The sequence below is a fragment of the Symphalangus syndactylus genome, chromosome 15 (genome assembly GCF_028878055.3).
Source record: "Symphalangus syndactylus isolate Jambi chromosome 15, NHGRI_mSymSyn1-v2.1_pri, whole genome shotgun sequence".
In the NCBI taxonomy this organism is placed as follows: Eukaryota; Metazoa; Chordata; class Mammalia; order Primates; family Hylobatidae; genus Symphalangus; species Symphalangus syndactylus.
Window position 1 is genome coordinate 87,229,929 of NC_072437.2, and position 26,546 is coordinate 87,256,474.

The window sequence follows — 26,546 nt, forward strand, 5'->3', positions numbered from 1 at the left end:
GACACCAGTTCTATCTCACAACATTTCTTTAGGTCCTCTGCTCTACTATTCACTAGAGGAGCCCCTCACCACAGATAGCTGTTGAGCATGTACAATGTGACTGGTCCTATTGAGACATGCTATAAGCACAGAATACACACTGGATTTCAAAGACTCTGTACAAAAGAATGAATAACTTTTATATTGACTAAATGTTGAAAGGATGTAAGTTCTTTGACATATTTGGTTGCATAAAGCACATTATTAAAATTAGCTTCACCTGTTTCTTTTTTGGGTTTTTGTTTGTTTGTTTTGTTTTTGAGACAGAGCCTCACTCTGTCGCCCAGGCTGGAGTGCAGTGGCACAATTTCAGCTCACTGCAGCCTCTGCCTCCTGGGTGCAAGCAATTCTCGTGCCTCAGCCTCCCGAGTAGCTGGAATTACAGGTGTGTGCCACCATACCGGGCTAATTCTTTTGTATTTTTAGTAGTGACATGTTGGCCAGGCTGGTCTTGAACTCCTGACCTCAGGTGATCCACCCACCTCAGCCTCCTGAAGTGCTGGGATTACAGGCATGAGCCACTGCGCCCAGCCTCCTTTTTGATTTTTTTAATGAGGCTCCTAGAAAGTTTTCAGTGATATCTGTGGCTCACATTTGTGTCTTGTTTTATGTTTCTGTTGGACAGCATCAGTCTAGAGTGCACAACGTAGTGACTCAAACACAAGAAATGCTCTCAGGCTGGGTGCAGTGGCTCACACCTGTAATCTCAGCACTTTGGGAGGCCAAGGCAGGCTGATCTTGAGCCTAGGAGTTTGAGACCAGCCTGGGCAACATAATGAGACCCCCATCTCTAAAAAAAAATACAAAAATTAGCCAGACATGGTCGCCTATATCTGTGGTCCCAGCTACTGAGGTGGGAGGATCACTAGAGCCCCGGAGGCAGAGGTTGCAGTGAGTCATCATTGCGCCACTGCACTCCAACCTGAGTGACAGAGCGAGACTGTCTAAAAAAAAAAGATACTCCCAAATTTTTGGTTGTTGGACATGAATGAAAAAACAGCTAGCTCATTCCATCTGAGCAGTTTTCACTCTATCTTACCCTTTTTTCTTGCTTGGTGGGAAGCTGGGGACTACTAATTTGTGTCCCCACTAGGTGGGACCCAAATCCAAGAAACAGAAATTAAAGAAGAAACTGATCAGAATGTGAAATAAACGTTAGCTCCAAATGCAGCCTTCTGACTTTGTGAAATGAAAGACCTAACTTAAAAAGACAGAGAAGAGATTTGGATAACAGAAGAGACTTAGGGATCACTTAAGCAGTTAACCTCATCTAAATTGGAAACTTTTCCCATTAAATGGTAAAATAAATCTTTGTTTCAAAACTAAAATTTGAAAATTAAAAATAAAAGCTGTTTTCTACTACAGAAAATCAAAGGAAGTAAGAGGATGAACATTGCAATGGGCAAAAAAATCTTAAACGAATTCTTGTGGCCAAATAGCAAATAACCGGTTCAAAAACCTTGCCTCTTACTGACACATGGGTGGAGATCTCCTCAACAGCTGGCTTTCTTCTCCCTCTCTCTGCCTCTTGCCTTTTCTTCCTACTTCTTCTTCCCTTGGATTTCTTTCCTTTCTTCCATTCTTCGCCTTTAAAGAAAAAAAAATCTACTTCCTACCTTCATGTATCTTTCCTAACTAATCATGATATTGAATTAAAGCACACTCAAAGTACATTGCTCATTTATGTCTTTAATTCTCATAGAATTTATTTTTGAATACGGTATGGCATTAGGATTCTAACTTTTTAAATAGATAATTAACCAGAGCACTATTTCTTAATATGCCATTGTTTTCTTCTTCATTTGTAATGACAATAATGATTATTATTATTGAGAGCTTGCTATGGGCAAAGCAGTGTTTCGAGAGCTTTGCCTGTATTTAAATTCCTGGTTGTGTTTCTTGAATAAAGGTCTTCCTCATTTTGGCCGGGCACAGTAGCTCATGCCTGTAATCCCAGCACTTTGGAAATGCCAAGGCAGAAGGATCACTGGAGGCCAGGAGCTTGAGGACAGCCTTGGCAAGGTAGCAAGTCCCCGGTCTCTACAAAAAAAAAAAAAAAAAAAAAAAATTAGCTGGCTGTGGTGGCATGCACCTATAGTCCCAGCGAATTGAGAGGACCACTCGAGGTCGGGAGTTCAAGGCTGCAGTGAGCCACTGCACTCCAGCCTGGGCAACTGAACAAGCCTCTTGTCTCTACATTTTTAAAAAAAGAAGTTATCCTCATTATTAGGTATTTAGAAATGAACTCATTAATTCTTTTCTTTTATTAGCACATTAAAAAATAAAAAATAAATAGCTTTTTCACTTGGGTCCCCAATTTTTTGTCTCTCTGGGAATTAAGAATCTCTCATAAAAACAAGTGCCCTGCCTTCCACTTTAAGACTGGAAGAGGAGTTAGTGAGACCAAGAAATTCCACTTTTCCATTTCTCACCAGGGATGTTACTTATAGGTGTCTTTCAGGTTGCAGAAAAGATGGAAAAAAGGACATGTGCACTCTGCCCCGAAGATGTCGAGTATAATGTCCTGTACTTTGCACAATCAGAGAATATAGCTGCTCATGAGAATTGTTTGGTAAGTTACTTGAAAACATACTTCAAAGTACATGAGTACTTTTAGTGTAGGACACACAAGAATAGATAAACAACACTTTGGATACAAAGAATAACAAGTTGGCCATGGTTTGGGCTTTTAGGGGAGCATTTCTTTTTTTATTTTTTGAGACGGAGTCTCACTCTGTCACCCAGGCTGGAGTGCAATGGTGTGATCTAAGCTCACTGCAAGCTCCGCCTCCCCCGTTCACACCATTCTCCTGCCTCAGCCTCCTGAGTAGCTGGGACTACAGGCACCCACCACCATGCCAGACTAATTTTTTTTGTATTTTTAGTAGAGATGGGGTTTCACCGTGTTAGCCAGGATTATCTCGATCTCCTGACCTTGTGATCTGCCCACCTCAGCCTCTGAAAGTGCTGGGATTACAGGCGTGAGCCACCGTGCCTGGGCGTGGGGAGCATATTTTCCTGACTTTGAACTGTTTCAGAACTTATCACCTATGATTACTGGTAATTTTATTTATAAGTGGTTAAATACACAAAGAGAAAGAATTGTGCTGAAGAAGCTTCTTTATAGATAAATTTTAATGAAATATTTAAAATATAACAGACACTGATAGACCTTCTACCCGGGTATAATTTCTATCAAAGTCTACAGATTTCTGAGATTTATCCATGTTGGTAAACGTAGCTCTAACTCCTTCATTTTAAATATGATGTTCGATTTCATGACTATATTACCATTAACTGTTCTGTGAATGGGCATTTAGTTTTTCTGTTTTCTGTGACTAACAAGTTCTCATGAACATTCTTGTCTAGGTCTCCTTCTCATGTGAGAATTTCCCTAGTCTAGGCTATATAGCTAAGAGCAGAATTGTTAGGCACACGAATGGGGTGTTTTGTACTTCACTAAATATGCCAAATTGTTCTTCAAAGACATTGTACCATTTAATACACCTAACTTACCAAACATCGTAGCTTAGTCTAGCTCACCTTAAACATGCTCAGGACACTTACGTTAGCCCACAGTTGGGCAAATCATCTAACGCAACGCCTGTTTTATAACAAAGTCTTGAATATCTCATAAAATTTATTGAATACTGTATTGAAAGTGAAAAACAGAATGGTTTATTGGTACTTGAAGTACTATTTCTACTGAATGCATGCACTATTGTAAAGTCAGAAAAAAATGTTAAGTTGAACCATTGTAAGTTGGGGACCATCTGTATACAGGAGGATGTGTGTAGGTTATACGAAAATACTATGCCTTTTAGATAAGAGAACTGAGCATTTACAGATTTTGGTAGCCTTGGGGGTTCCTGGAACCAATCCCCTGCAGACACTGAGGGACAACTGCACTATGGCTTTATTACTAGCCTTGGCTCTTATTTTGGCACTTTGAATTTGTGGATCAGCTTTTCATGTTTGACCAGAATTCCTTTTGGAATTTTGATTGGAATTGCATTGCATTTATAGATGAATTTGGGAAAAAAAAGACACATTCTTATATTATAATATATATTATATTATAAATATTAATATAAATAATTAGAGAGACAGAACCTGTTAATGGATGGGAAAAAGATGCATTCACATAATATGTATTAATATATTAATTATATGTTATATATAAATATAAATAATATTATGTATTATTTTAATATTATATGTTAATATATGAATATATATGAAAATATGTGAATTAATATATGAATATATTTATATATAGCATATGAATGTATGAATATATCATATATTAATATATTATAATATTATATTAATATTATATTGATATATTATTATATATATAATAATTGCATTTGGTTTTCATGTCTTAAGTTTTTTCATTTTATTCTGTTAGTAATGTGTGTTGTACTTATATATTTTTTCTGCTGTGAAACCATTCTTAGATTAACGCCATTTAATGGTGATGTTTTATTTTTACTTATTTGTGTGAGACAAGGTCTCCCCAGGCTGGAATGGAGTGGCATAATCATAGCTCACTGCAGCCTTGAACTCCTGGGCTTAAGCAATCCTCCCACCTCAGCTTGGACTACAGGCACATACCACCATACCCAGATAATTTTTTATTTATTTTTTTGTAGAAATGGGGGTCCCACTATGTTGCCCAGGCTCATCTCGAACTCCTGGCCTCAAGTGATTCTCCTGTCTCAGCCTCCTAAAGTGTTGGGATTACCGGCGTGAGCTGCCACTCCCAGCCCAATCATGATGTTTTTATTCTAATATACTGTTGATGTTGATTTGCTACTATTTTTTAGTTAACTTTATTGGCATAATTTACATAAAATCAAATGTACCCATTTTAAGTGTCCAATTCAGAAAGTTTTGAGACATGTTGAGACCCATGTAACCACTACCACCATCAAGATATAAACATTTCCATTACCCCACAGGGTTTCCTCAACGCTCTGTGCAATCAATTCCTTCCTACCCCAAGTCCCTACAGATTTGTCTTATCTTTTCCCAGGTTTCATATGAAAGGAATCCTATAGTTGTCCTCCTTTGTGTCACTTCCTTTTCTCAGCATACTGTTTTAGATGCATCTATGTTGCATGTATCTGTATCTTATTCCTTTATCATTCTTCATAGTACTTAATTGGTATGCATATATCACAATTTGCTTATTCATTCATCTGTTGGTTGACATGTATCATTTCCAGTTTGGAACTCTTATGATAAAAATCAGCTATGAGCATCTGTATATGAGTTTTTGTGTCTTTATTTAGGTCTTTCATAATTTCAAAATTGTTCAATAGCTTTTTTTTTTTTTTTTTGAGATGGAGTTTTGCTTTTGTTGCCCAGGCTGGAGTGCAATGGCGCGATGTCGGCTCACTGCATTCTCCGCCTCACAGGTTCTAGCAGTTCTCCTGCCTCAGCTTCCCAAGTAGCTGGGATCACAGGCACCTGCCACCATGCCCAGCAAATTTTTTGTATTTTTAGTAGAGATGGGGTTTCACCATGTTGGCCTGACTGGTCTCGAACTCCTGACCTCAGGTGATCCACTTGCCTTGGTCTCCCAAAGTGCTGGGATTACAGGTGTGAGCCACCGCACCCGGCTATTCAGTAATTTTTATCTGTAGAGGTATAGAACTTGGGGTTAGGAATATTCTGGGCTTGTTTTTTGTTTTCTTTTGTTACTTTTTTCTAAAACCTTTTTAAATGAGCTATTATCAGTATATATGAACGCTATTGATTTTTATTTATTGATCTCATCCAGCAACCTTACCAAAGTCTTATTAGTTCTAAAAAGTCTCTAGATTTACCTGGATATGTTGTATGTGGACAATCCTCATCTTTAAGTAAGGACAATTTTATTTATTTACCTTTAATTTGGGGCACTCAATCTCCTTTTCTTGTTTGATTATGTTTGTCTTGGGTAAATAGCTAGAAGTAGAATTACTGAGTCATAAAGTTAGTATATGTTTAACTTTAAAAGTGATTGCATTATTTTACATTTCTACCAATAACATGTAAGAATTTCATTTGCTCCACATCCTCATCAACACTGGGTCTTGTTATTTTAGGCAGTCTAGTAGATATATATCGCATCTCACTATGGCTTTAATATGCCTAAGGGTTAATGATATTGAGCATCTTCTCATGTGCTCATTTGCCATTCATAAACCTTCTTTCATGAAGTGTCTGTTCAAATTTTGTGCCCACTTTTAATTGAATTGTCTATTATTGAGTTGTGTTTTCTAAAATCTGGATACAAGTCTTTTGTCAGAGATATGTATTGTAAATATTTTCTCCCAGTCTCTGGCTTGCTTCTTTGTTTTCTTAGCAATGTCTTTCAAAGACAATTTTTATTTTGATGGAATCCAACTTACTTTTTCTTTATGCTTTCTGATTTTTATAAGAAATCTTCGCCTATGCCAATGTCACCAAAATTTACTCTTATGTTTCTCATGCCCTTTTGTTATTTGAGTGTAATATGTGAAACATTGATCTTCAGTTCAGATTTGGATTCTTCTGGTTTCAAGTAGCACATAGAGACTTGAGCCGGCCTAAACATAAAAGAGGGTTTATGATAAGGTTTTGGGGGCATTTCATGTTTCCTAAAGGCAGGCATGCAGGTGGGTTTAAGAAACAGCTAGAAAGCCATTGGGAACCTAGAGTGTCCTCTTTCTAGCCCTTGTTTTTCTTTCTTTACAGACTGACTTGCTCTAACCACGTGGCTTCAGCTATTGCTCAAAGCCCATTCCACACTTTTAGGATAGGGGATCAGACTGACCCAACTTGGCATCAGGGTTCCACCCAGGTCAATGAGTTATTAGAGGTCAGGATTACAAAGTATAAAACATGCCTGGAAACCAGGATCATTCCCAGAGAAATGAGATGGCTTATGGTCTGCTCATCCACCCCCAAAGGTTGCCACTGTTTTACCCCCAGTCTATTTCCCACTCCTGGTTTGATTTTCCACTTTTGGTATGATTTTCTGACATGTAGCTTTCAATATTACTTTGTGCATACTCTGGATTTTTTTTCCAATCTGCAGCTGTATTCTTCAGGACTTGTGGAATGTGAGGATCATGATCCACTTAATCCTGATAGAAGTTTTGATGTGGAATCAGTAAAGAAAGAAATCCAGAGAGGAAGGAAGTTGGTAAGTGTAAATGATGTTATTTCTTATACTGGATGAACAGACCCTCAAGGGATGCATTCCGAAGGAAGTCTATTTGACTGATACACCAGGGATAGAGAAGCATCTTGGAGAGCTGGAAGAAGTAGGAACTGTATTGGAAACCTCAATTCAACTTAACATTTAATTTTTTTTTTTTTTGAGACGGAATTTTGCTCTTGTTGCCCAAGCTAGAGTGCAGTGACACGGTCTCAGCTCACTGCAACCTCCACCTCCTGGGTTTAAGCGATTCTCCTGCCTCAGCCTCCCGAGTAGCTGGGATTACAGGCATGGGCCACCATGCTTGGCAAATTTTTGTATTTTTAGTAGAGACAGGGTTTCACCATGTTGGCCAGGCTGGTCACGAACTCCTGACCTCAGGTGATCCACCCGCCTTGGCCTCCCAAAGTGCTGGGATTACAGGTGTGAGCCACCACGCCAGGCCAACATTTAATATTTTAAAATAAACTACCATATACTTCACCAGTAAAGTGATCTGAGTTAGAATGCTTTTGCTGTAAGTAGAAGAAAGCTCAAGTCAAACAGACTTTTACAAAGAGGATACTTACTTTTTCACTTGATCAGAGAAAACACCTGCTTTCCAAGTTGGTTGATTGAGTGGCTTGATAATGTCATCAGGGGCCTAGGTTCTTCCTCTCTGGCCTCCTGTCCCCAACATCAGCTGGTCCCCTTGTGGTCATAGGGTGGCTGCAGGCAGCAACTGAATCATCAGGCTTTCTTGTTCATACCCAGTAAAAGAGAAAGGTCATCCCTACACATGGAATAAGCCCCCTTCTGAAAGTTTAATTAGGTTGCACCCCTCTTTCTGCACCAACTGCTGGGGGTGGCCATAACTAATCAGGGTCTACCCTAGGAGCTGGGGTCAGCTCCCCCTGGGTCATAAGGGGGCTATTCAGGGAGGAAGAAATGCTGAGAAGTCATTCCACTGGGCTTATTGCAGCGACTTCCTCTCAAGGACCGTTCACATTTTAGCAAGCAGGACAGCAAGTCTGAGCACCTCACATTCTGACTACAACCACAGGGTTAATGACCAGGGACAAACATATAGTTAGTCTTTGCAAGGCATCAGCATCAGCAGCATCCTGTGGTAGGTGTGTTACATACATTGCTTTAGGTAAACTCCCAGCTATAGGTAAAATGATGCCCATTTTAATCAAAGAAATGGAAAGTTCAGGGTGAAAGGCAATAGTCCAGATGGAATTCTGCAAATTATGCTGTCTTAGGCAGTGTACACAATATTGTAGTAGGTCCTGAAGCAAGCCATAAAAATGGACTGTGTGTGGCCCGGGCATGGTGCTGCATGCCTCTAATCCCAGCACTTTGGGAAGCCAAGGCAGTCGAGGACTGCTTGAGCCCAGGAATTTGAGACCAACCTGGGCAACATAGTGGGACCCTGTCTTTACCAAAAAAGAAAAAAAGTTAGCCCGACACAGTGGCATATATCTGTATTCCCAGCTACTTGAGAGGCTGAGGTAGGAGGATTGCATGAGCCTGGAAAGTCGAGGCTGCAGTGAGCTGTGATCACACCACTGTACTCCAGTCTGGGCAACAGAGTGAGACTCTCTCTCAAATTAAAAAAAAAAGTGTGTGGATACTGCTTTCAATGTCTATGCTATTACTAATTAATACTTGGCAAGATTGGCTGCTGACATCATTAGTGCTGACAATGCCACATCCCTAGGATTTTGGGTGTGATGAGATGGGTGAACTGATTAGAAAGTAGCAGACAGACCTCAACTGGAATATTCTTGTTGCTCTTCACTAATTGGATTTGAGTGGGGAGACACAGAGTTAAAGAAATCTCTGTGAAATTCTAGTGGCCATCCAGTTATGAAGAGACCCAGGCTGAGAAATGAGGGCAGTTGATTGGAGGCATAATATTTGGGGGAAAGCAGGTACCTGAGGGTTTCTGCGGACCTTCGGATGCAGACTTCCCTACTGGGAAGGCTTTGGGATGGGTTGGAAATGGAAGATAAAGGAGAGAAGAGAGGAAAGTCACCTGAGGTAATAGTTACCCTCTCACAGTGTTTATGGAACCTTTGGACTATGTGGGCAGATACATGGCACACACCCGTGGTGGGGACAGGCCAGTACTGTGGTAGTTTCAGTGCTGCTGGGCAAGTGCCTTGAGGGTGAGCAGCAGGGGCCCTCAGCAAGCAGGCTCCTCCCCAGGATTCAGACTACCAATCTGACAGAGCCACATGGACATCCAATAGCAGTTCAGAGTAAAGTGGCCAAAAAAGTACAGTTCCATCTCCTATACACACACACACACACACACACATATTCCCCATCTAAATCTGCTCATAAAAACAGGACCATCATTATCCATTTGCCCAAGCCAGAAATCGAAGGACTCTCTTTTCCTCATCAATCTCCCAGCCCAACACCAAGCCCGTGGGCACGAACTCCTAGATGCATCTTGCATTCATCCACCCACTTCTCTCAGCGTCAGTAATCCACCATAGTGAAGTCACCCATCTTTTTCTCCAAAGTGAGTACTGACACTCGCCCCACTGTCTCTCCTGCCATCCCTACCCCAGCCCGTAGTTCTCCACCCAGCAGCAGCCCAGCAGCCTGAGTGATCTTTCAATAATGTTAATCAGTTTATGTTCCCCGTGCACAAAGATAAAACCCAACTCCTTACTCTGGCATGTAAGTCCCACATGATCCAGCCCTTACTTACCCTTTGATCATCCTGAGACTTCCCCGTGCCCACTTCGCTGCTCCAACAGCACTGGCCATCTGTCTTGTCCTTGCTGTAACTTGCCAATGGGGAAGCTCATTTTTGTGGCCAAGACCCAAGGCCCTCTGCTTAGAATGTCTTTCCTCCTCCTTTTTGCATCTGGGAGCTCTTATTATTATTCAGATCTCAGCTTCCATATCACCTCCTTAGAGGTGACCCATTTTACTAACTGCCCAATCTGAAGTAGGGACCCAGTGACACTCTGTCACTTCACCCTATTTTAATTTGATATAATGTGTATATAACTTTGTGAGATGTTTTAAACTTTGCTTTATTTGATCATTGTACCTTGTCTCCAACAGAATGTAAGCTTCACATGGACAGGCATCTTCTTTGCTTTGTCCACTACTATTTTCCCTTATCCTAAAACCGTGCCTGCCACATCATAGCTACTATATACTCATGTATTTTTTTTTTTTATTTTTTTTTTTATTTTTTTTTTTATTATACTTTAGGGTTTTAGGGTACATGTGCACAATGTGCAGGTTTGTTACATATGTATCCATGTGCCATGTTGATTTCCTGCACCCATTAACTTGTCATTTAGCATTAGGTGTATCTCCTAATGCTGTCCCTCCCCCCTCCCCCCACCCCACAACACTCCCCAGAGCGTGATGTTCCCCTTCCTGTGTCCATGAGTTCTCATTGTTCAATTCCCACCTATGAGTGAGAACATGCGGTGTTTGGTTTTTTGTCCTTGCGATAGTTTACTGAGAATGATGTTTTCCAGTTTCATCCATGTCCCTACAAAGGACACGAACTCATCATTTTTTATGGCTGCATAGTATTCCATGGTGTATATGTGCCACATTTTCTTAATCCAGTCTATCGTTGTTGGACATTTGGGTTGGTTCCAACTCTTTGCTATTGTGAATAGTGCCGCAATAAACATATGTGTGCATGTGTCTTTATAGCAGCATAATTTATAGTCCTTTGGGTATATACCCAGTAATGGGATGGCTGGGTCAAATGGTATTTCTAGTTCTAGATCCCTGAGGAATCGCCACACTGACTTCCACAATGGTTGACCTAGTTTACAGTCCCACCAACAGTGTAAAAGTGTTCCTATTTCTCCACATCCTCTCCAGCACCTGTTGTTTCCTGATTTTTTAATGATGGCCATTCTAACTGGTGTGAGATGGTATCTCACTGTGGTTTTGATTTGCATTTCTCTGATGGCCAGTGATGAGGAGCATTTCTTCATGTGTTTTTTGGCTGCATAAATGTCTTCTTTTGAGAAGTGTCTGTTCATGTCCTCTGCCCACTTTTTGATGGGGTTGTTTGTTTTTTTCTTGTAAATTTGTTTGAGTTCTTGTAGATTCTGGATATTAGCCCTTTGTCAGATGAGTAGGTTGCAAAAATTTTCTCCCATTCTGTAGGTTGCCTGTTCACTCTGATGATAGTTTCTTTTGCTGTGCAGAAGCTCTTTAGTTTAATGAGATCCCATTTGTCGATTTTGGCTTTTGTTGCCATTGCTTTTGGTGTTTTAGACATGAAGTCCTTGCCCACGCCTATGTCCTGAATGGTATTGCCTAGGTTTTCTTGTAGGATTTTAATGGTTTTAGGTCTAACATATAAGTCTTTAATCCATCTTGAATTAATTTTTGTATAAGGTGTAAGGAAGGGATCCAGTTGCAGCTTTCTACATATGGCTAGCCAGTTTTCCCAGCACCATTTATTAAATAGGGAATCCTTTCCCCATTTCTTGTTTTTGTCAGGTTTGTCAAAGATCAGATAGTTGTAGCTATGCGGCATCATTTCTGAGGGCTCTGTTCTGTTCCATTGATCTATGTCTCTGTTGTGGTACCAGTACCATGCTGTTTTGGTTACTGTAGCCTTGTAGTATAGTTTAAAGTCAGGTAGCGTGATGCCTCCAGCTTTGTTCTTTTGGCTTAGGATTGACTTGGCGATGTGGGCTCTTTTTTGATTCCATATGAACTTTAAAGTAGTTTTTTCCAATTCTGTGAAGAAAGTCATTGGTAGCTTGATGGGGATGGCATTGAATCTATAAATTACCTTGGGCAGTATGGCCATTTTCACGATATTGATTCTTCCAACCCATGAGCATGGAATGTTCTTCCATTTGTTTGTATCCTCTTTTATTTCATTGAGCAGTGGTTTGTAGTTCTCCTTGAAGAGGTCCTTCACATCCCTTGTAAGTTGGATTCCTAGGTATTTTATTCTCTTTGAAGCAATTGTGAATGGGAGTTCACTCATGATTTGGCTCTCTGTTTGTCTGTCATTGGTGTATAAGAATGCTTGCGATTTTTGTACATTAATTTTGTATCCTGAGACTTTGCTGAAGTTGCTAATCAGCTTAAGGAGATTTTGGGCTGAGACAATGGGGTTTTCTAGATATACAATCATGTCATCTGCAAACAGGGACAATTTGACTTCCTCTTTTCCTAATTGAATACCCTTTATTTCCTTCTCCTTCCTGATTGCTCTGGCCAGAACTTCCAGCACTATGTTGAATAGGAGCGGTGAGAGAGGGCATCCCTGTCTTGTGCCAGTTTTGAGAGGGAATGCTTCCAGTTTTTGCCCATTCAGTATGATATTGGCTGTGGGTTTGTCGTAGATAGCTCTTATTATTTTGAGATACGTCCCATCAATACCTAATTTATTGAGAGTTTTTAGCATGAAGGGTTGTTGAATTTTGTCAAAGGCCTTTTCTGCATCTATTGAGATAATCATGTGGTTTTTGTCTTTGGTTCTGTTTATATGCTGGATTACACTTATTGATTTGCGTATGTTGAACCAGCCTTGCATCCGAGGGATGAAGCCCACTTGATCATGGTGGATAAGCTTTTTGATGTGCTGCTGGATTCGGTTTGCCAGTATTTTATTGAGGATTTTTGCATCAATGTTCATCAAGGATATTGGTCTGAAATTCTCTTTTTTGGTTATGTCTCTGCCAGGTTTTGGTATCAGGATGATGCTGGCTTCGTAAAATGTGTTAGGGAGGATTCCCTCTTTTTCTATCGATTGGAATAGTTTCAGAAGGAATGGTACCAGTTCCTCCTTGTACCTCTGGTAGAATTCAGCTGTGAATCCGTCAGGTCCTGGACTCTTTTTGGTTGGTAAGCTATTGATTATTGCCACAATTTCAGAACCTGTTATTGGTCTATTCAGAGATTCAACTTCTTCCTGGTTTAGTCTTGGGAGGGTGTATTTGTCGAGGAATTTATCCATTTCTTCTAGATGTTCTAGTTTATTTGCATAGAGGTGTTTGTGGTATTCTCTGATGGTAGATTGTATTTCTGTGGGATCGGTGGTGATATCCCCTTTTTCGTTTTTTATTGCATCTATTTGATTCTTCTCTCTTTTCTTCTTTATTAGTCTTGCTAGCGGTCCATCAATTTTGTTGATCTTTTCAAAAAACCAGCTCCTGGATTCATTAATTTTTTGAAGGGTTTTTTGTGTCTCTATTTCCTTCAGTTCTGCTCTGATTTTAGTTATTTCTAGCCTTCTGCTAGCTTTTGAATGTGTTTGCTCTTGCTTTTCTAGTTCTTTTAATTGTGATGTTAGGGTGTCAATTTTGGATCTTTCCTGCTTTCTCTTGTGGGCATTTAGTGCTATAAATTTCCCTCTACACACTGCTTTGAACGTGTCCCAGAGATTCTGGTATGTTGTGTCTTTGTTCTCGTTGGTTTCAAAGAACATCTTTATTTCTGCCTTCATTTCATTATGTACCCAATAGTCATTCAGGAGCAGGTTGTTCAGTTTCCATGTAGTTGAGTGGTTTTGACTGAGTTTCTTAATCCTGAGTTCTAGTTTGATTGCACTGTGGTCTGAGAGACAGTTTGTTATAATCTCTGTTCTTTTACATTTGCTGAGAAGAGCTCTACTTCCAACTATGTGGTCAATTTTGGAATAGGTGTGGTGTGGTGCTGAAAAAAATGTATATTCTGTTGATTTGGGGTGGAGAGTTCTGTAGATGTCTATTAGGTCCACTTTATATAGAGCTGAGTTCAATTCCTGGATATCCTTGTTAACTTTCTGTCTCGTTGATCTGTCTAATGCTGACAGTGGGGTGTTAAAATCTCCCATTATTATTGTGTGGGAGTTTAAGTCCCTTTGTAGGTCACTGAGGACTTGCTTTATGAATCTGGGTGCTCCTGTGTTGGGTGCATATATATTTAGGATAGTTAGCTCTTCTTGTTGAATTGATCCCTTTACCATTATGTAATGGCCTTCTTTGTCTCTTTTGATCTTTGTTGGTTTAAAGTCTATTTTATCAGAGACTAGGATTGCAACCCCTGCCTTTTTTTGTTTTCCAGTTGCTTGATAGATCTTCCTCCATCCCTTTATTTTGAGTCTATGTGTGTCTCTGCACGTGAGATGGGTTTCCTGAATACAGCACACTGATGGGTCCTGACTCCTTATCCAGTTTGCCAGTCTGTGTCTTTTGATTGGAGCATTTAGCCCATTGACATTTAACGTGAATATTGTTATGTGTGAATCTGATCCTGTCATTATGATGTTAGTTGGTTATTTTGCTCGTTAGTTGCTATAGTTTCTTCCTAGCCTCGATGGTCTTTACAATTTGGCATGTTTTTGCAGGGGCTGGTACCGGTTGTTCCTTTCCATGTTTAGTGCTTCCTTCAGGAGCTCTTTTAGGGCAGGCCTGGTGGTGACAAAATCACTCAGCGTTTGCTTGTCTGTAAAGTATTTTATTTCTCCTTCACTTATGAAGCTTAGTTTGGCGGGATAGGAAATTCTGGGTTGAAAATTCTTTTCTTTAAGAATGTTGAATATCGGCCCCCACTCTCTTCTGGCTTGTAGAGTTTCTGCTGAGAGATCAGCTGTTAGTCTGATGGGCTTCCCTTTGTGGGTAACCCGACCTTTCTCTCTGGCTGCCCTTAACATTTTTTCCTTCATTTCAACTTTGGTGAATCTGACAATTATGTGTCTTGGAGTTGCCCTTCTCGAGGAGTATCTTTGTGGCGTTCTCTGTATTTTCTGAACCTGAATGCTGGCCTGCCTTGCTAGATTGGGGAAGTTCTCCTGGATAATATCTTGCAGAGTGTTTTCCAACTTGGTTCCATTCTCCCCATCATTTTCAGGTACACCAATCAGACGTAGGTTTGGTCTTTTCACATAGTCCCAAATTTCTTGGAGGCTTTGTTCATTTCTTTTTATTCTTTTTTCTCTAAACCTCCCTTCTCTCTTCATTTCATTCATTTCATCTTCTATCAGCGATACCCTTTCTTCCAGTTGATCGCATCTGCTACTGAGGCTTCTGTATTCTTCGCGTAGTTCTCGAAACTTGGCTTTCAGCTCCATCATCTCCTTTAAGCCCTTCTCTCCATTGGTTATTCTAGTTATCCATTCTTCTAATTTTTTTTCAAAGTTTTTAACTTCTTTGCTATTGTTTTGAATTTCCTCTCGTAGCTCAGAGTAGTTTGATCGTCTGAAGCCTTCTTCTCTCAACTCATCAAAGTCATCCTCCATCCAGCTTTGTTCCGTTGCTGGTGAGGAACTGCGTTCCTTTGGAGGAGGAGAGGTGCTCTGTTTTTTAGAGTTTCCAGTTTTTTTGGTCTGTTTTTTCCCCATCTTTGTGGTTTTGTCTACTTTTTGTCTTCGATGATGGTGATGTACAGATGGGTTTTTGGTGTGGATGTCCTTTCTGTTTGTTAATTTTCCTTCTACCAGACAAGACCCTCAGCTGCAGGTCTGTTGGAGTTTACTAGAGGTCCACTCCAGACCCTGTTTGGCTGGGTGTCAGCAGCGGTGGCTGCAGAACAGCGGATTTTCGTGAGACCACAAATTCAGCTGTCTGATAGTTCCTCTGAAAGTTTTGTCTCAGAGGAGTACCCGGTTGAATGAGGTGTCAGTCTGTCCCTACTGGGGGGGTGCCTCCCAGTTAGGCTGCTCAGGGGTGAGGGACCCACTTTAGGAGGCAGTCTGTCCATTCTCAGATCTCCAGCTGCGTGCTGGGAGAACCACTACTCTCTTCAAAGCTGTCAGTCAGACAGGGACATTTAAGGCTGTGGAGGTTCTCGCTGAGTTTTTGGTTGTCTGTGCCCTGCCCCCAGGGGTGGAGCCTACAGAGGCAGGCAGGCCTCCTTGAGCTGTGGTGGGCTCCACCCAGTTCGAGCTTCCTGGCTGCTTTGTTTACCTAAGCAAGCCTGGGCAATGGCGGGCGCCCCTCCCCCAGCCTCGCTGCCGCCTTGCAGCGTGATCTCAGACTGCTGTGCTAGCAATCAGTGAGACTCCGTGGGCATAGGACCCTCCGAGCCAGGTGCGGGACACAATCTCCTAGTGTGCCGTTTTCCAGGCCCGTTGGAAAAGCGCAGTATTAGGACGGGACTGACCTGATATTCCAGGTGCCATCTGTTTCCCCTTTCTTTGACTAGGAAAGGGAACTCCCTGACCCCTTGCGCTTCCCGAGTGAGGCAATGCCTCGCCCTGCTTCGGCTCGCGCACAGTGCGCTTCACCGACTGTCCTGAACCCACTGTTAGGCACTCCCTAGTGAGATGAAACCGGTACCTCAAGCAGAAATGCAGAAATCACCCGTCTTCTGTGTCGCTGGGGCTGGGAGCTGGAGACCGGAGCTGTTCCTATTCGGCCATCTTGGCTCCACTTTTTAAATGAATAAATGTTTATTAGCCATTTGTATTTTTTCTTCTGTAATTTGCCAGTTACCATTTTTCTGCAGGTTATCAGAATCTTAAAACTTTATCTAGTATGCTACAAACATTCTTCTTTCAGTTTTTTCCTTGTCTTTTAAATATTTTGAATGCCCTCACTATAAAAATGGAAGTTTAAAATTTTTGTATAGTAGGTTCTGTCAGTTTTTTTTTTTTAAACAGATTCTCCCTCTGTCGCCCAGACTGGAGTGCAGTGGTGCAATCACAGCTCACCACAGCCTTGATTTCCCGGGCCCAAGCCATCTTCTGGCTTCAGCCTCCCAAAGTACTAGGATTACAGGCATGGGCCACCACGCCCAGCCTGTCGGAGTTTTCATTTGTGGCTTCTGGGTTTTCTTCCTGCCTTAGACAGCCTTCCTTGCCTCCATCCTATGCTTTTTTCTTTCTCCTATATTTCCTAATCTTTAAGAGTTTTTTGTTTAACATTATTATCTAGGTAGAGCTTTAATCCATGTACAACTTATTCGGGAGTATATTGTGAGGTAGGGATCTAACTTTATTTTTTTCCTATACACACAGCCAGTTACCCTCCTCCCAAATTAAATGATCGTTCTTGTATGCTCTGATTTGAATTTCCACCTTTATCATAACCTTATTTCTTGCCTATATTTGAATTTCCTTTAACTGTTTCAATGCTTGCCTGTGCCGACCCTGGGCTATGGTGTGAATTACCTCCTGTTCTGCAAGGCGATTTCACTGTGCCCCCATGTCATTCAGCCAGAGTATCATGCTGATCAGCCTTGGTCCTGGCTGGATTCCCCTAAACCAGTTAGGCTGCTGTGGCCACACACTGCCTAGCCATCATGACACCACTCTCACATATAAAATACCAGATAGATAAATACAAGCCAGGGATCAAATAAATTGAAGAAAAAACTGTTAATAGAGTTGTAGAATTTTTTAATTTTTTAATTTTTTTAATGCAGGGCTTCTGGAACTTAAATAACATTTAATGATATCTTTGAATCTTAATAAATAACAACAAACAGGTACTTACTCAGTAAAATCTATTCTTCTGTAGAAATGCAAATTTTGTCATAAAAGAGGAGCCACCGTGGGATGTGATTTAAAAAACTGTAACAAGAATTACCACTTTTTCTGTGCCAAGAAGGACCACGCAGTTCCACAGTCTGATGGAGTTCGAGGAATTTATAAGTATTTAATAAAACATTTTTAAAACCACATTTGGGGGACTGGGATAAGGAATGGTTGGATTAAGACAAGGAGATTTTGAAGACTAATTTTATGTAAATGGTTTTCAAATGAGAACACAGCCAGTTTGGGGGATGCACAGGGGTTATATGAATTTTGAATTTCAGTGAAATATATATATATATATATAATTTTAGTCACAATATCTTGAATAATGAGATCAATATTAGGACAGTATGTTTTTTTAAATATGATTTTTGTGAGCTATGTTACATTCTTAAGATGATTTTTTAAAATTCCATTCAGAGGCTGATGTTTTTCCTGCCAGTGGGCATATATTCCCAATTTTCCTATAGTGTTCCAGGTACTATTTTATTTATTTATTTAATAACCACTTGCTTTATGCCAGGCATAGTTCTAAGTGCTTTACAAATGTTAACTCATTTAATCCTCATAATAGTCAACTGAGGTAGATACTATTATCTCCATTTTCCAGAGGAGGAAACTGGGGCCTCGAGACACTCAGTGACTTGTCCCCAGGTTACACAGCTGGTCAGTGGCAGAGCTGGGCTGCAGGACTTCCAAATTCTTGCTCTTTGCCACCTTGTTGTCTTCAGGTATGGGGGCTATATATTCTAAAACAAGAGGGCAAGCCTACCATTGAAAGAAGCTTGCTAAATAATTTTAAATCTGATTTTGAGCAAGTTCCGTAAGTATTTTGTTGCTAATCAGACATGAAATGTGTAAATATGTAAATTTCGTACTGCACTTCTTTTTATATTTGATTCGCTAAGAAACTCCCAGGTTGTTATAGTCGGAGTTTCATTTTTATTATTTACCTTCCCAAAGAGCTCGTTTTAGTATGATCTTTACAATGACCTTAAACACAAGATCAGATGAAAAGGAATGAAGTCCCTGCCATAGCTTAAAATTTGAAAAAATATACTGATCATACCCATTAGAAGAATGAACAAATAGGGACTCAATAAAATAGTCTTCTTGCATTGTTTTATCAAGGAACAGGTGAATTTTTATGCATTTTTAAACTGAATTTAAACCTTCATGCCTATCATACATGAGGCACCTTGCTAGGTGCTACGAGATACAAAGAAGAATAAAATATAGATTGAACCTCAGAGAAGTTATCATCTGGTGGGAAGGCCAGAAGAAGGGTCAATGCAAACAGAAGCACACGGGATAACGAGAGCAGGAGGGGTTACATGAAAGGAGCTTGGCCTTGAGTTGAGAATTGTTGACACTGCAGAATGGATGGGGACATGCGGGTTCATCCTGATATTTTCAACACTTTTATATGTTTGAAAATATTTAAGTACTTGAGAAGTGAAAGTGCTCAGAGATACCAGAATCAAAGTGGGAGGAGATTAACTTTGTTTGGGTGTTGCTGGGAAGACTGCATGGAGGAGGTGGGAACTGGTATAAGATGGGAAGAAACAGCATTTCCCTAGGCGAGGAGGCCACTGCTTCCTGAGAGTCAGTGCCATCTGGAGAGAAAGAGAGATGAAGCTGCGTGCTGAGGAGGAGGAAAGCTTAGAAAGAAAGTGGCCTGAGCAGCTCTATAAAACGATTCGCTTCTTTTTATTTTTATTTTATTTTTTTTTTAAGACGGAGTCTTGCTCTGTGGCCCAGGCTGGAGTGCAGTGGGGTGATCTCAGCTCACTGCAACCTCCAGCCTCCCAGGTTCAAGCGATTCTCCTGCCTCAGCCTCCCGAGTAGCTGGGACTACAGGCACGCACCACCACGCCCAGCTAATTTTTGTATTTTTAGTAGAGACGCGGTTTCACCATGTTGGCCAGGAGGGTCTTGATCTCTTGACCTCGTGATCTGCCTGCCTCGGCCTCCCAAAGTGCTGGTATTACAGGCATGAGCCACCGCGCCTGGCCTCATTCCATTTCTTCATCGTAGCCTGCTATGCTGCTGCTTTCTCTTGGAAGACACTAATCAGTTCTAGGCCCTTTGTAGGTCAAATCTAAGATCTGGGGCAAATACCTGTTTTCATTGAAAACTACTTTTTCCTTAAATTAATGCATGCAATTTTGTGCTGTTTATTGTTGAAAACCAGCAGAATCTTGTACAGTCAGATGGAAATCTGCATGTCTTAGGTTGTGGATCTTTAGGTATCTTTATACAGTAAAATCTCACTGACCACTGTATATGAACTAGTATTGTTCATAGTACTTCATCAGTACTCATTCCTTGAAAGAACATAATCATCTTCCTAAGTCCCTGAGGGCATAAAAGACATCTAACTGAGCCTCTATCTGCACTCAGTGTGGATCACTAATTTTACACAGGGCTTCAAAAAAAAAAAACAAAAAAAACTTTAGTGTGACGCCATCATGAGAAGTAGGTTGATACATTTTTAATCACAAAAATAGACATAATATTTGACAACTGTAAATAAAAATATTTTACAATTATTTGAAATTAAATATTTCAGACTGCTTTGCCAACAACATGCTCAATTCCCGATCATCGCTCAAAGTGGTAAGTTTCTAAAATTTAGCACTGTGGGTTTTAAAGAAAGGTAAACATTTAGGTAACATAAGGAATAGTCTAATTTTCTAGCCTCATTGAATTAAAATATAAATGTTTGAGTTAAAATTTTACATATCTAGAAAATTGACAACTTCTTTGCATACTATGTGATATAATTGACTAATTTTTTCTCTTTATGAACAAGACCTATTCTCTTTGAACCATTCCCTGGTATCTTTCATTCTCCCTACACTCACAGAACCAAACTAAGACATGGGAAAAAGCCTTGACTTTTGGGACTGCTTCTCTTCCATAAGAATTTTCAGTAGATAAAATTTTAAAAGTGCTGCACCTTCCCTGAGTGAAAATTCCCTAAGGACGCATACTTAGCATTTCAGTTCTAATTAAGGCAGACTGGATCCTGGCTAACTGGAGTTATGGGGTATACTTTCATTCATGAGTGGAACAGCACTGTCTTAGCAGCACTAAATCTGCAATGTTCACTGTGAACTGGAGTCGGGACCTCGCTGGAAGACTTAGTTCTGCATCATGCCAACTGCATTTTATGGTGATGAACAACCCTCTCCAGTCATTACCCTTTTAACTCAGCAGGAAATGCTATTACAAATACTGCTTTAAATCAGTGTTTATTGACAGGGAAAAGCACCAGCAATACACACTTAACCAAATCCTTGCAAATGTCATCTATTAAATATCTTCATCTTTATTAGTCTGTTTTACTTTGAATATCTTCACTTATGAGTGAAATTGAGTGCATTCCCATATCTTTTCGCCAATTATATTTGTTTTCCTATGACCCAATTTGTTCATTTTTTATTCAATGAACCCTCTCCCCAGAGAGTTCCCCATGTGCCAATTTTTCTACTCAATTACTTACCTGTTTTGCGTTAAACTTACAATATCTTTTTAAAAAATTAACCCTTTATCATAAGTGCTGCAAACACTTAGTCGAAGGTTGCCATATCTTTTGACTTTGTAAAAACTTTTGGCATATGAGTTGTATATTTCATGTAGTCAAACAGTAATCTTTTCCTTTATGGATTCCAATTTTTAAATGGTTTATATTTTTAGGTAAATTTTCGGGAGTGAAAAGAAAAAGAGGAAGGAAGAAACACCTCTCAGGCAATCACATACAGGTAATTTGACTTAGTTTTTATAGCTTTGCATTTCTTCATAGAGTCCTTATTTAAACCAGTCTGAATGTCAGGTGAAATGTACTTTCCAAATCATCTGAACAGAGAGCCTTTGTAGAACATTCTTCATTTGTGTTCTCAGCTAAGGCTGCTCCTGAGGCTGCCTTTATAGGAAGAATCCCATAGTCGGGAAGCTCTTAGATAATTCCTACATGATAGAATCATAATGAGATGAGCATGAAAATGAAGCTGGAAGTTCCAAGCACTTAACCTTCAGGAGGTGACATTCTCCAAGCTCCTATAAATTCCCTGGCACCAAACTAGTGAGAGCATCTGACCCCACAGGTGCTTACAGTTAAAACGGGCAGAGGGTGCAGTCAAACATCCTTATGGAGCCAAGTATTTCCCAGCTGCATGACCCACACCTGACCAAATCTGTAGCTCTTATAAACTTCTGGATTATTATGTATAAAATGTATGAAAATATTTTGGGGATTTGAGTTTTTACACATCAGCACGTATAAGCTAAATTCATATGAGCTGGCAACCTTCACCTCCTCCTGTTTATACAAGGGGTGCTTGTCAAACACCTCTTAATGTTTTATAACACAAAACAAAAATATATTTGATGTTTACATCTAAATATGAATATGGGGCTTTTTTTTTTTTTTTTTTTTTTTGAGACAGAGTCTCTCTCTGTTGCCCAGGCTGGAGTGCAATGGTGTGATCTAAGCTCACTGCAACCTCTGCCTCCCAGATTCAAGTGATTCTCCTGCCTCAGCCTCCTGAGTAGCTGGGATTATAGGCATGCACCACCACGCCTGGCTAATTTTTGTATTTTTAGTAGAGACAAGGTTTCACTATGTTGTCCAGGCTGGTCTCGAACTCCTGACCTTGTGATCTGCCCACCTTGTCCTCCCAAAGTGCTGAGATTACAGGCGTGAGCCACCGCGCCCAGCCAGGGCATGATTTTTACTGTAGGCATATCATTTAGTTATGCACAGCAAAAGACCGGTTTTCATTTTATGCAATATTAAAATCAATGTAATGCAATCTTGATTTTTCTCTCCTTCTAGCCACCCGAAACAATGAAATGTAATACATTCGTAAGACAAGTGAAAGAAGAGCATAGCAGACACACAGGTTTGCGCTAAGTGTTGTCTGTAACAAATATGGCCTACAATACTTACAAAAATGTCAACCCACGTGTTTCAAACTTGGTATCCCGCCTAAATCTTTATTCTTCTAGGCTTGTAGTAATTAATGAGTATAAATCTTTATCGTAACTATCCACTCTATTGTAATCCCAGCATATCAAGATAACTTAGGCTGGAATAGTCCATTGCCTTCAGTATTAAGAAAAGATAGACTTCTATTAATAAAGACACAGACAGGCTTGCCTGAGCTCAGAATCCAGCGATGTGTCACCCCTCACACTGTGACCCCTGTAACTGTAGTTCTCTGTTCTTTAAAGAAATAGACATTCCACTAACAACACATACAAACTGTGACAAGAAGTGACAGGGGCTGTTATGTCGAAGATTTAAGGGTAATTTTTAAAAATCCTCTTAATTCAATTACATATCGGGTGCAGTGTACACTGCTCAGGTGACAGGTGCACCAACATCTCAGAAATCACCACTGAAGAACTTATCCATGTAACCTGAAACCACCTGTTCCCCAAAAGGTATTGAAATTTTAAAAATTACAGTTTTATATGTTTTAAAAAGCTTCTTAATTCGTATAGTTATTGTAAGCAGAGAAATTTTCATTTTTACTTTTTATAACATTTCATTCATTGTTTCAGCTGGCCAAAAAAAAGGAGGTATGATGAAATTATAATTAATAGAAAGGGTGAAGGTGCTGTATTATTTTACTAAGTATGCTCATCCACCAGTAGGCAAGGTCTGAAGAAATAAGCATGAAGTAATTTATGATTAGCTGCCCTAAGACTATTTCCTTCTCAAATGTTTGTCTTATTCTTAGATGCAACTGTGAAAGTTCCTTTTCTTAAGAAATGCAAGGAAGCAGGACTTCTTAATTACTTACTTGAAGAAATATTAGACAAAGTTCATTCAATTCCAGAAAAACTCATGGATGAGACTACTTCAGAATCAGGTACTGATGAATAGCAATATTTCTAAGTATAGAGACTTCTCCCAGACCTAGATGTAAAACAAAACAAACCCAAGAAAAAAAAAAGGCCCATTTTCTTCCTATACTGCTTTTTTCTTCTCCTTTACCTCATTTTTTTTTTTTTTTTTTTTTGAGATGGAGTTTCGCCCTTGTTGCCCAGGCTAGAGTGCAATGGTGCGATCTCGGCTCACTGCAGCCTCTGCCTCCCGGGTTCAAGCGATTCTTCTGTCTCAGCCTCCTGAGTAGCTGGGATTACAGGCACACGCCACTACGCCCAGCTAATTTTCTGTATTTTTAGTAGAGACGGGGTTTCACCATGTTGGCCAGGCTGGTCTTGAACTCCTGACCTCAGGTGATCCGTCCACCTCGGCCTCCCAAAGTGCTTGGATAACAGGTGTGAGCCACCACGCCCGGCCCTTTACCTCATTCTTTAATAAAATAATTGTACCAGATCTATTGTCCTTCATAAATCAACAGGATGTGGGCAATTTACAAACTCAGTAATTTAGTCAAAAGTAATCTGATACCCTGAGAGTTGTGGTACATTTTCCAGAGGTGTCTAACAGGTTGGCCACTAAGAGAACATACCATTCAGAGATTGATTCGGTCACATATGCTCCCCTGCCACCGCCCTGCACTTCTGTTGCTAAGATCTGAGAACAGTGTTACGTTACAGTTTTGATTTGACTCAAATTCTATTCCTTAATAAGCCAAGTGTCCTTTTTTAAATAATGTTAACTCAAACTGTAAAGTATAGAAGAAGGAATTTTAATGTTTTGATTGATGTTTGGTTTAAAGATGAACTTTGTAAAAGAAGTTTCTTTCTTAAAGAGCTCTTTGGGAAGCCAAAGTTCCATTTGTATGTGCAGGTATATAACTACTTAGCTTTTTGTTTGTTTGTTTTGTTTTGAGGCAGAGTCTCGCCCTCTCTCCGAGGCTGAAATGCAGTGGCATGATCTCAGCTCATTGCAACCTCTGCCTCCAGGGTTTAAGTGACTCTCTTGCCTCAGTCTCCGGAGTAGCTGGGATTGCAGGCATGTGCCACCATGTCCAGCTAATTTTTGTATTTTTAGTAGAGATGGAGATTCACCATGTTGGCCAGGCTGGTCTTGCACTCCTGACCTCAAGTGATCTGTCCACCTTGGCCTCCCAAAGTGCAGGGATTACAGATGTGAGTCAGTGAGCCCAACCTTACTTAGCTTTCTTATAACTTATATCCCATGAGTTTAAAACCTTTATTATAAATATAGTTATTTTACAAGGACAAGCTGGACAGCTTATATTGTAGGCAACAATATAAAAAATGTTTATTTGAATGGGATTATTTTCTATAGGGCAAAACCAAAAAGTGAAATAAATAGTAAACATTTCCAAAAGCTCATTTATTATACTATTTTATTCATTTATTTCCTCTAGACCAAGTACTTCCCAAACAGTGTGCCTGAGAACCACCTGCAGGGCTTGTGAGGACACAGATAGCTGGACCTATCCCACAGAGATTCTGATTCAGTACAAATACCAAGAATTGGGGGCCAGGCGCAGTGGCTCACGCCTGTAATCCCAGCACTTTGGGAGCCCAAGGTGGGTGGATATCTGAGGTCAGCAGTTTGAGACCAGCCTGGCCAACATGGCAAAACCCTGTCTCTACTAAAAATACAAAAATTAGCCAGGCATGGCGGTGCATGCCTGCAATCCCAACTACTTGGGAGGCTGAGACATGAGAATCGCTTGAACCCAGGAGGCAGAGGTTGCAATGAGCCAAGATCGCACCACTGCACTCCAGTATGGGCAACAGGGTGAGATTCTGTCTCAAAAAAAAAAAAAGATAAAAAGAGAAATGCCAAGAATTACATTTCTGACAGCTTCCCTGTGCTGCTGCTGCTGCTGCCGCCGTCTAACATTAAAGTTCCATGGCACATGACTGCTCTTTCCTTTCCCGTTTTGGATTACATATATAAATGGAGGAGTTTCTGCCTATACAAACTGTTTAATATTGAAAATGTTTTTCTCCCTCCAGACTATGAAGAAATCGGGAGTGCACTTTTTGACTGTAGATTGTTCGAAGACACATTTGTAAATTTTCAAGCAGGTATATGAGTTATATAATATCTGAGCAGCATAGTTGAGAAATATTTATCACGATATTGAAACAATATACTATACAGGTGATAAAAATATTTTAGAAGAATGTTCATTGTGTTCTTAAATGAGAAAAGCCAATTACAAAAACAGTATGACCCCGCCCGCCCCCACACACACAGAGGAAAAAATATTTAGGTACACGTGCACAGACAAAAGCTGCACCTGGTGGAGACAGTAGTTGGTTGTAGGTAGTTGGAATATAGTGATTTTTGTCTGTTCTTTTAGTGCTATATTTTCCAGATTTTCTATATACACACAAATACTTTTTATAATGAGAAAAACTCATTAAAAAAGTAGAGACAACAAAAAATTGATTCAAAAATTGGAGCATATTTTGGCCTGTGTGTGGCCCAGGCAGGAGCTGGTAAAGCTTCCTGCGGCTTCTCTGCTCTTGGGTGGCGATGCTATGATAAACCATCCCTCCGCTTGCCTCCCTCTCGCTTGGTGAGATAGGTCAAAATTTCAATTCTCCCAATATTAATCCTGAAATCTAATTTAATTTCTTATCAGGGAGGGTTATGACTGATTTAAAGTTCATCAGAAAAAAAAAATGAGCAAGCAAGAATAGCCAAGAAATGTTTGCAGTAGGAAATCTGGTTTGGTTTGGTTTGGAGAAGGGAGATTTAACCTTCCTATTAAATATCAACCATTTATTGGGTGAGTCCTCCTTTCAGCATTAAGATGCCCTCAAGACAGGCTACACCCCCACTTGTTTATGAGTCTAGTCTGACTTCTCTATCAAGGCTGCCACACGGCTGGGCAGGCCGTGCACACAGCATTGGTGTGGATGGCTCCCCCTGAAGTTGCACAACAG

At 40.2% G+C, this 26,546-nt stretch overlaps 1 protein-coding gene across 14 annotated transcripts in view; it reads left to right on the forward strand.

The window, feature by feature from the left end:
• The window catches only part of SETDB2 (SET domain bifurcated histone lysine methyltransferase 2), a 93,556-nt gene that overhangs the window by 65,381 nt on the left and 1,629 nt on the right, over positions 1–26,546 (forward strand). For 8 of the 14 annotated variants that reach the window (XM_063619161.1, XM_063619165.1, XM_063619162.1 and 5 more), the window contains 8 exons: positions 2,490–2,611; positions 7,109–7,216; positions 17,674–17,807; positions 20,263–20,309; positions 21,393–21,457; positions 22,531–22,597; positions 23,441–23,572; positions 25,608–25,679. In XM_063619161.1, coding sequence (XP_063475231.1) covers positions 2,490–2,611; positions 7,109–7,216; positions 17,674–17,807; positions 20,263–20,309; positions 21,393–21,457; positions 22,531–22,597; positions 23,441–23,572; positions 25,608–25,679 — 747 coding nt within the window. Of the gene's footprint in view, positions 1–1,859; positions 2,062–2,489; positions 2,612–7,108; positions 7,217–17,673; positions 17,808–18,110; positions 18,169–18,300; positions 18,422–20,262; positions 20,310–21,392; positions 21,458–22,530; positions 22,598–23,440; positions 23,573–25,607; positions 25,685–26,546 lie in introns of those variants that run through there. The other 6 variants (XM_063619167.1, XM_063619166.1, XR_010116047.1 and 3 more) reach the window with 6 other exon arrangements.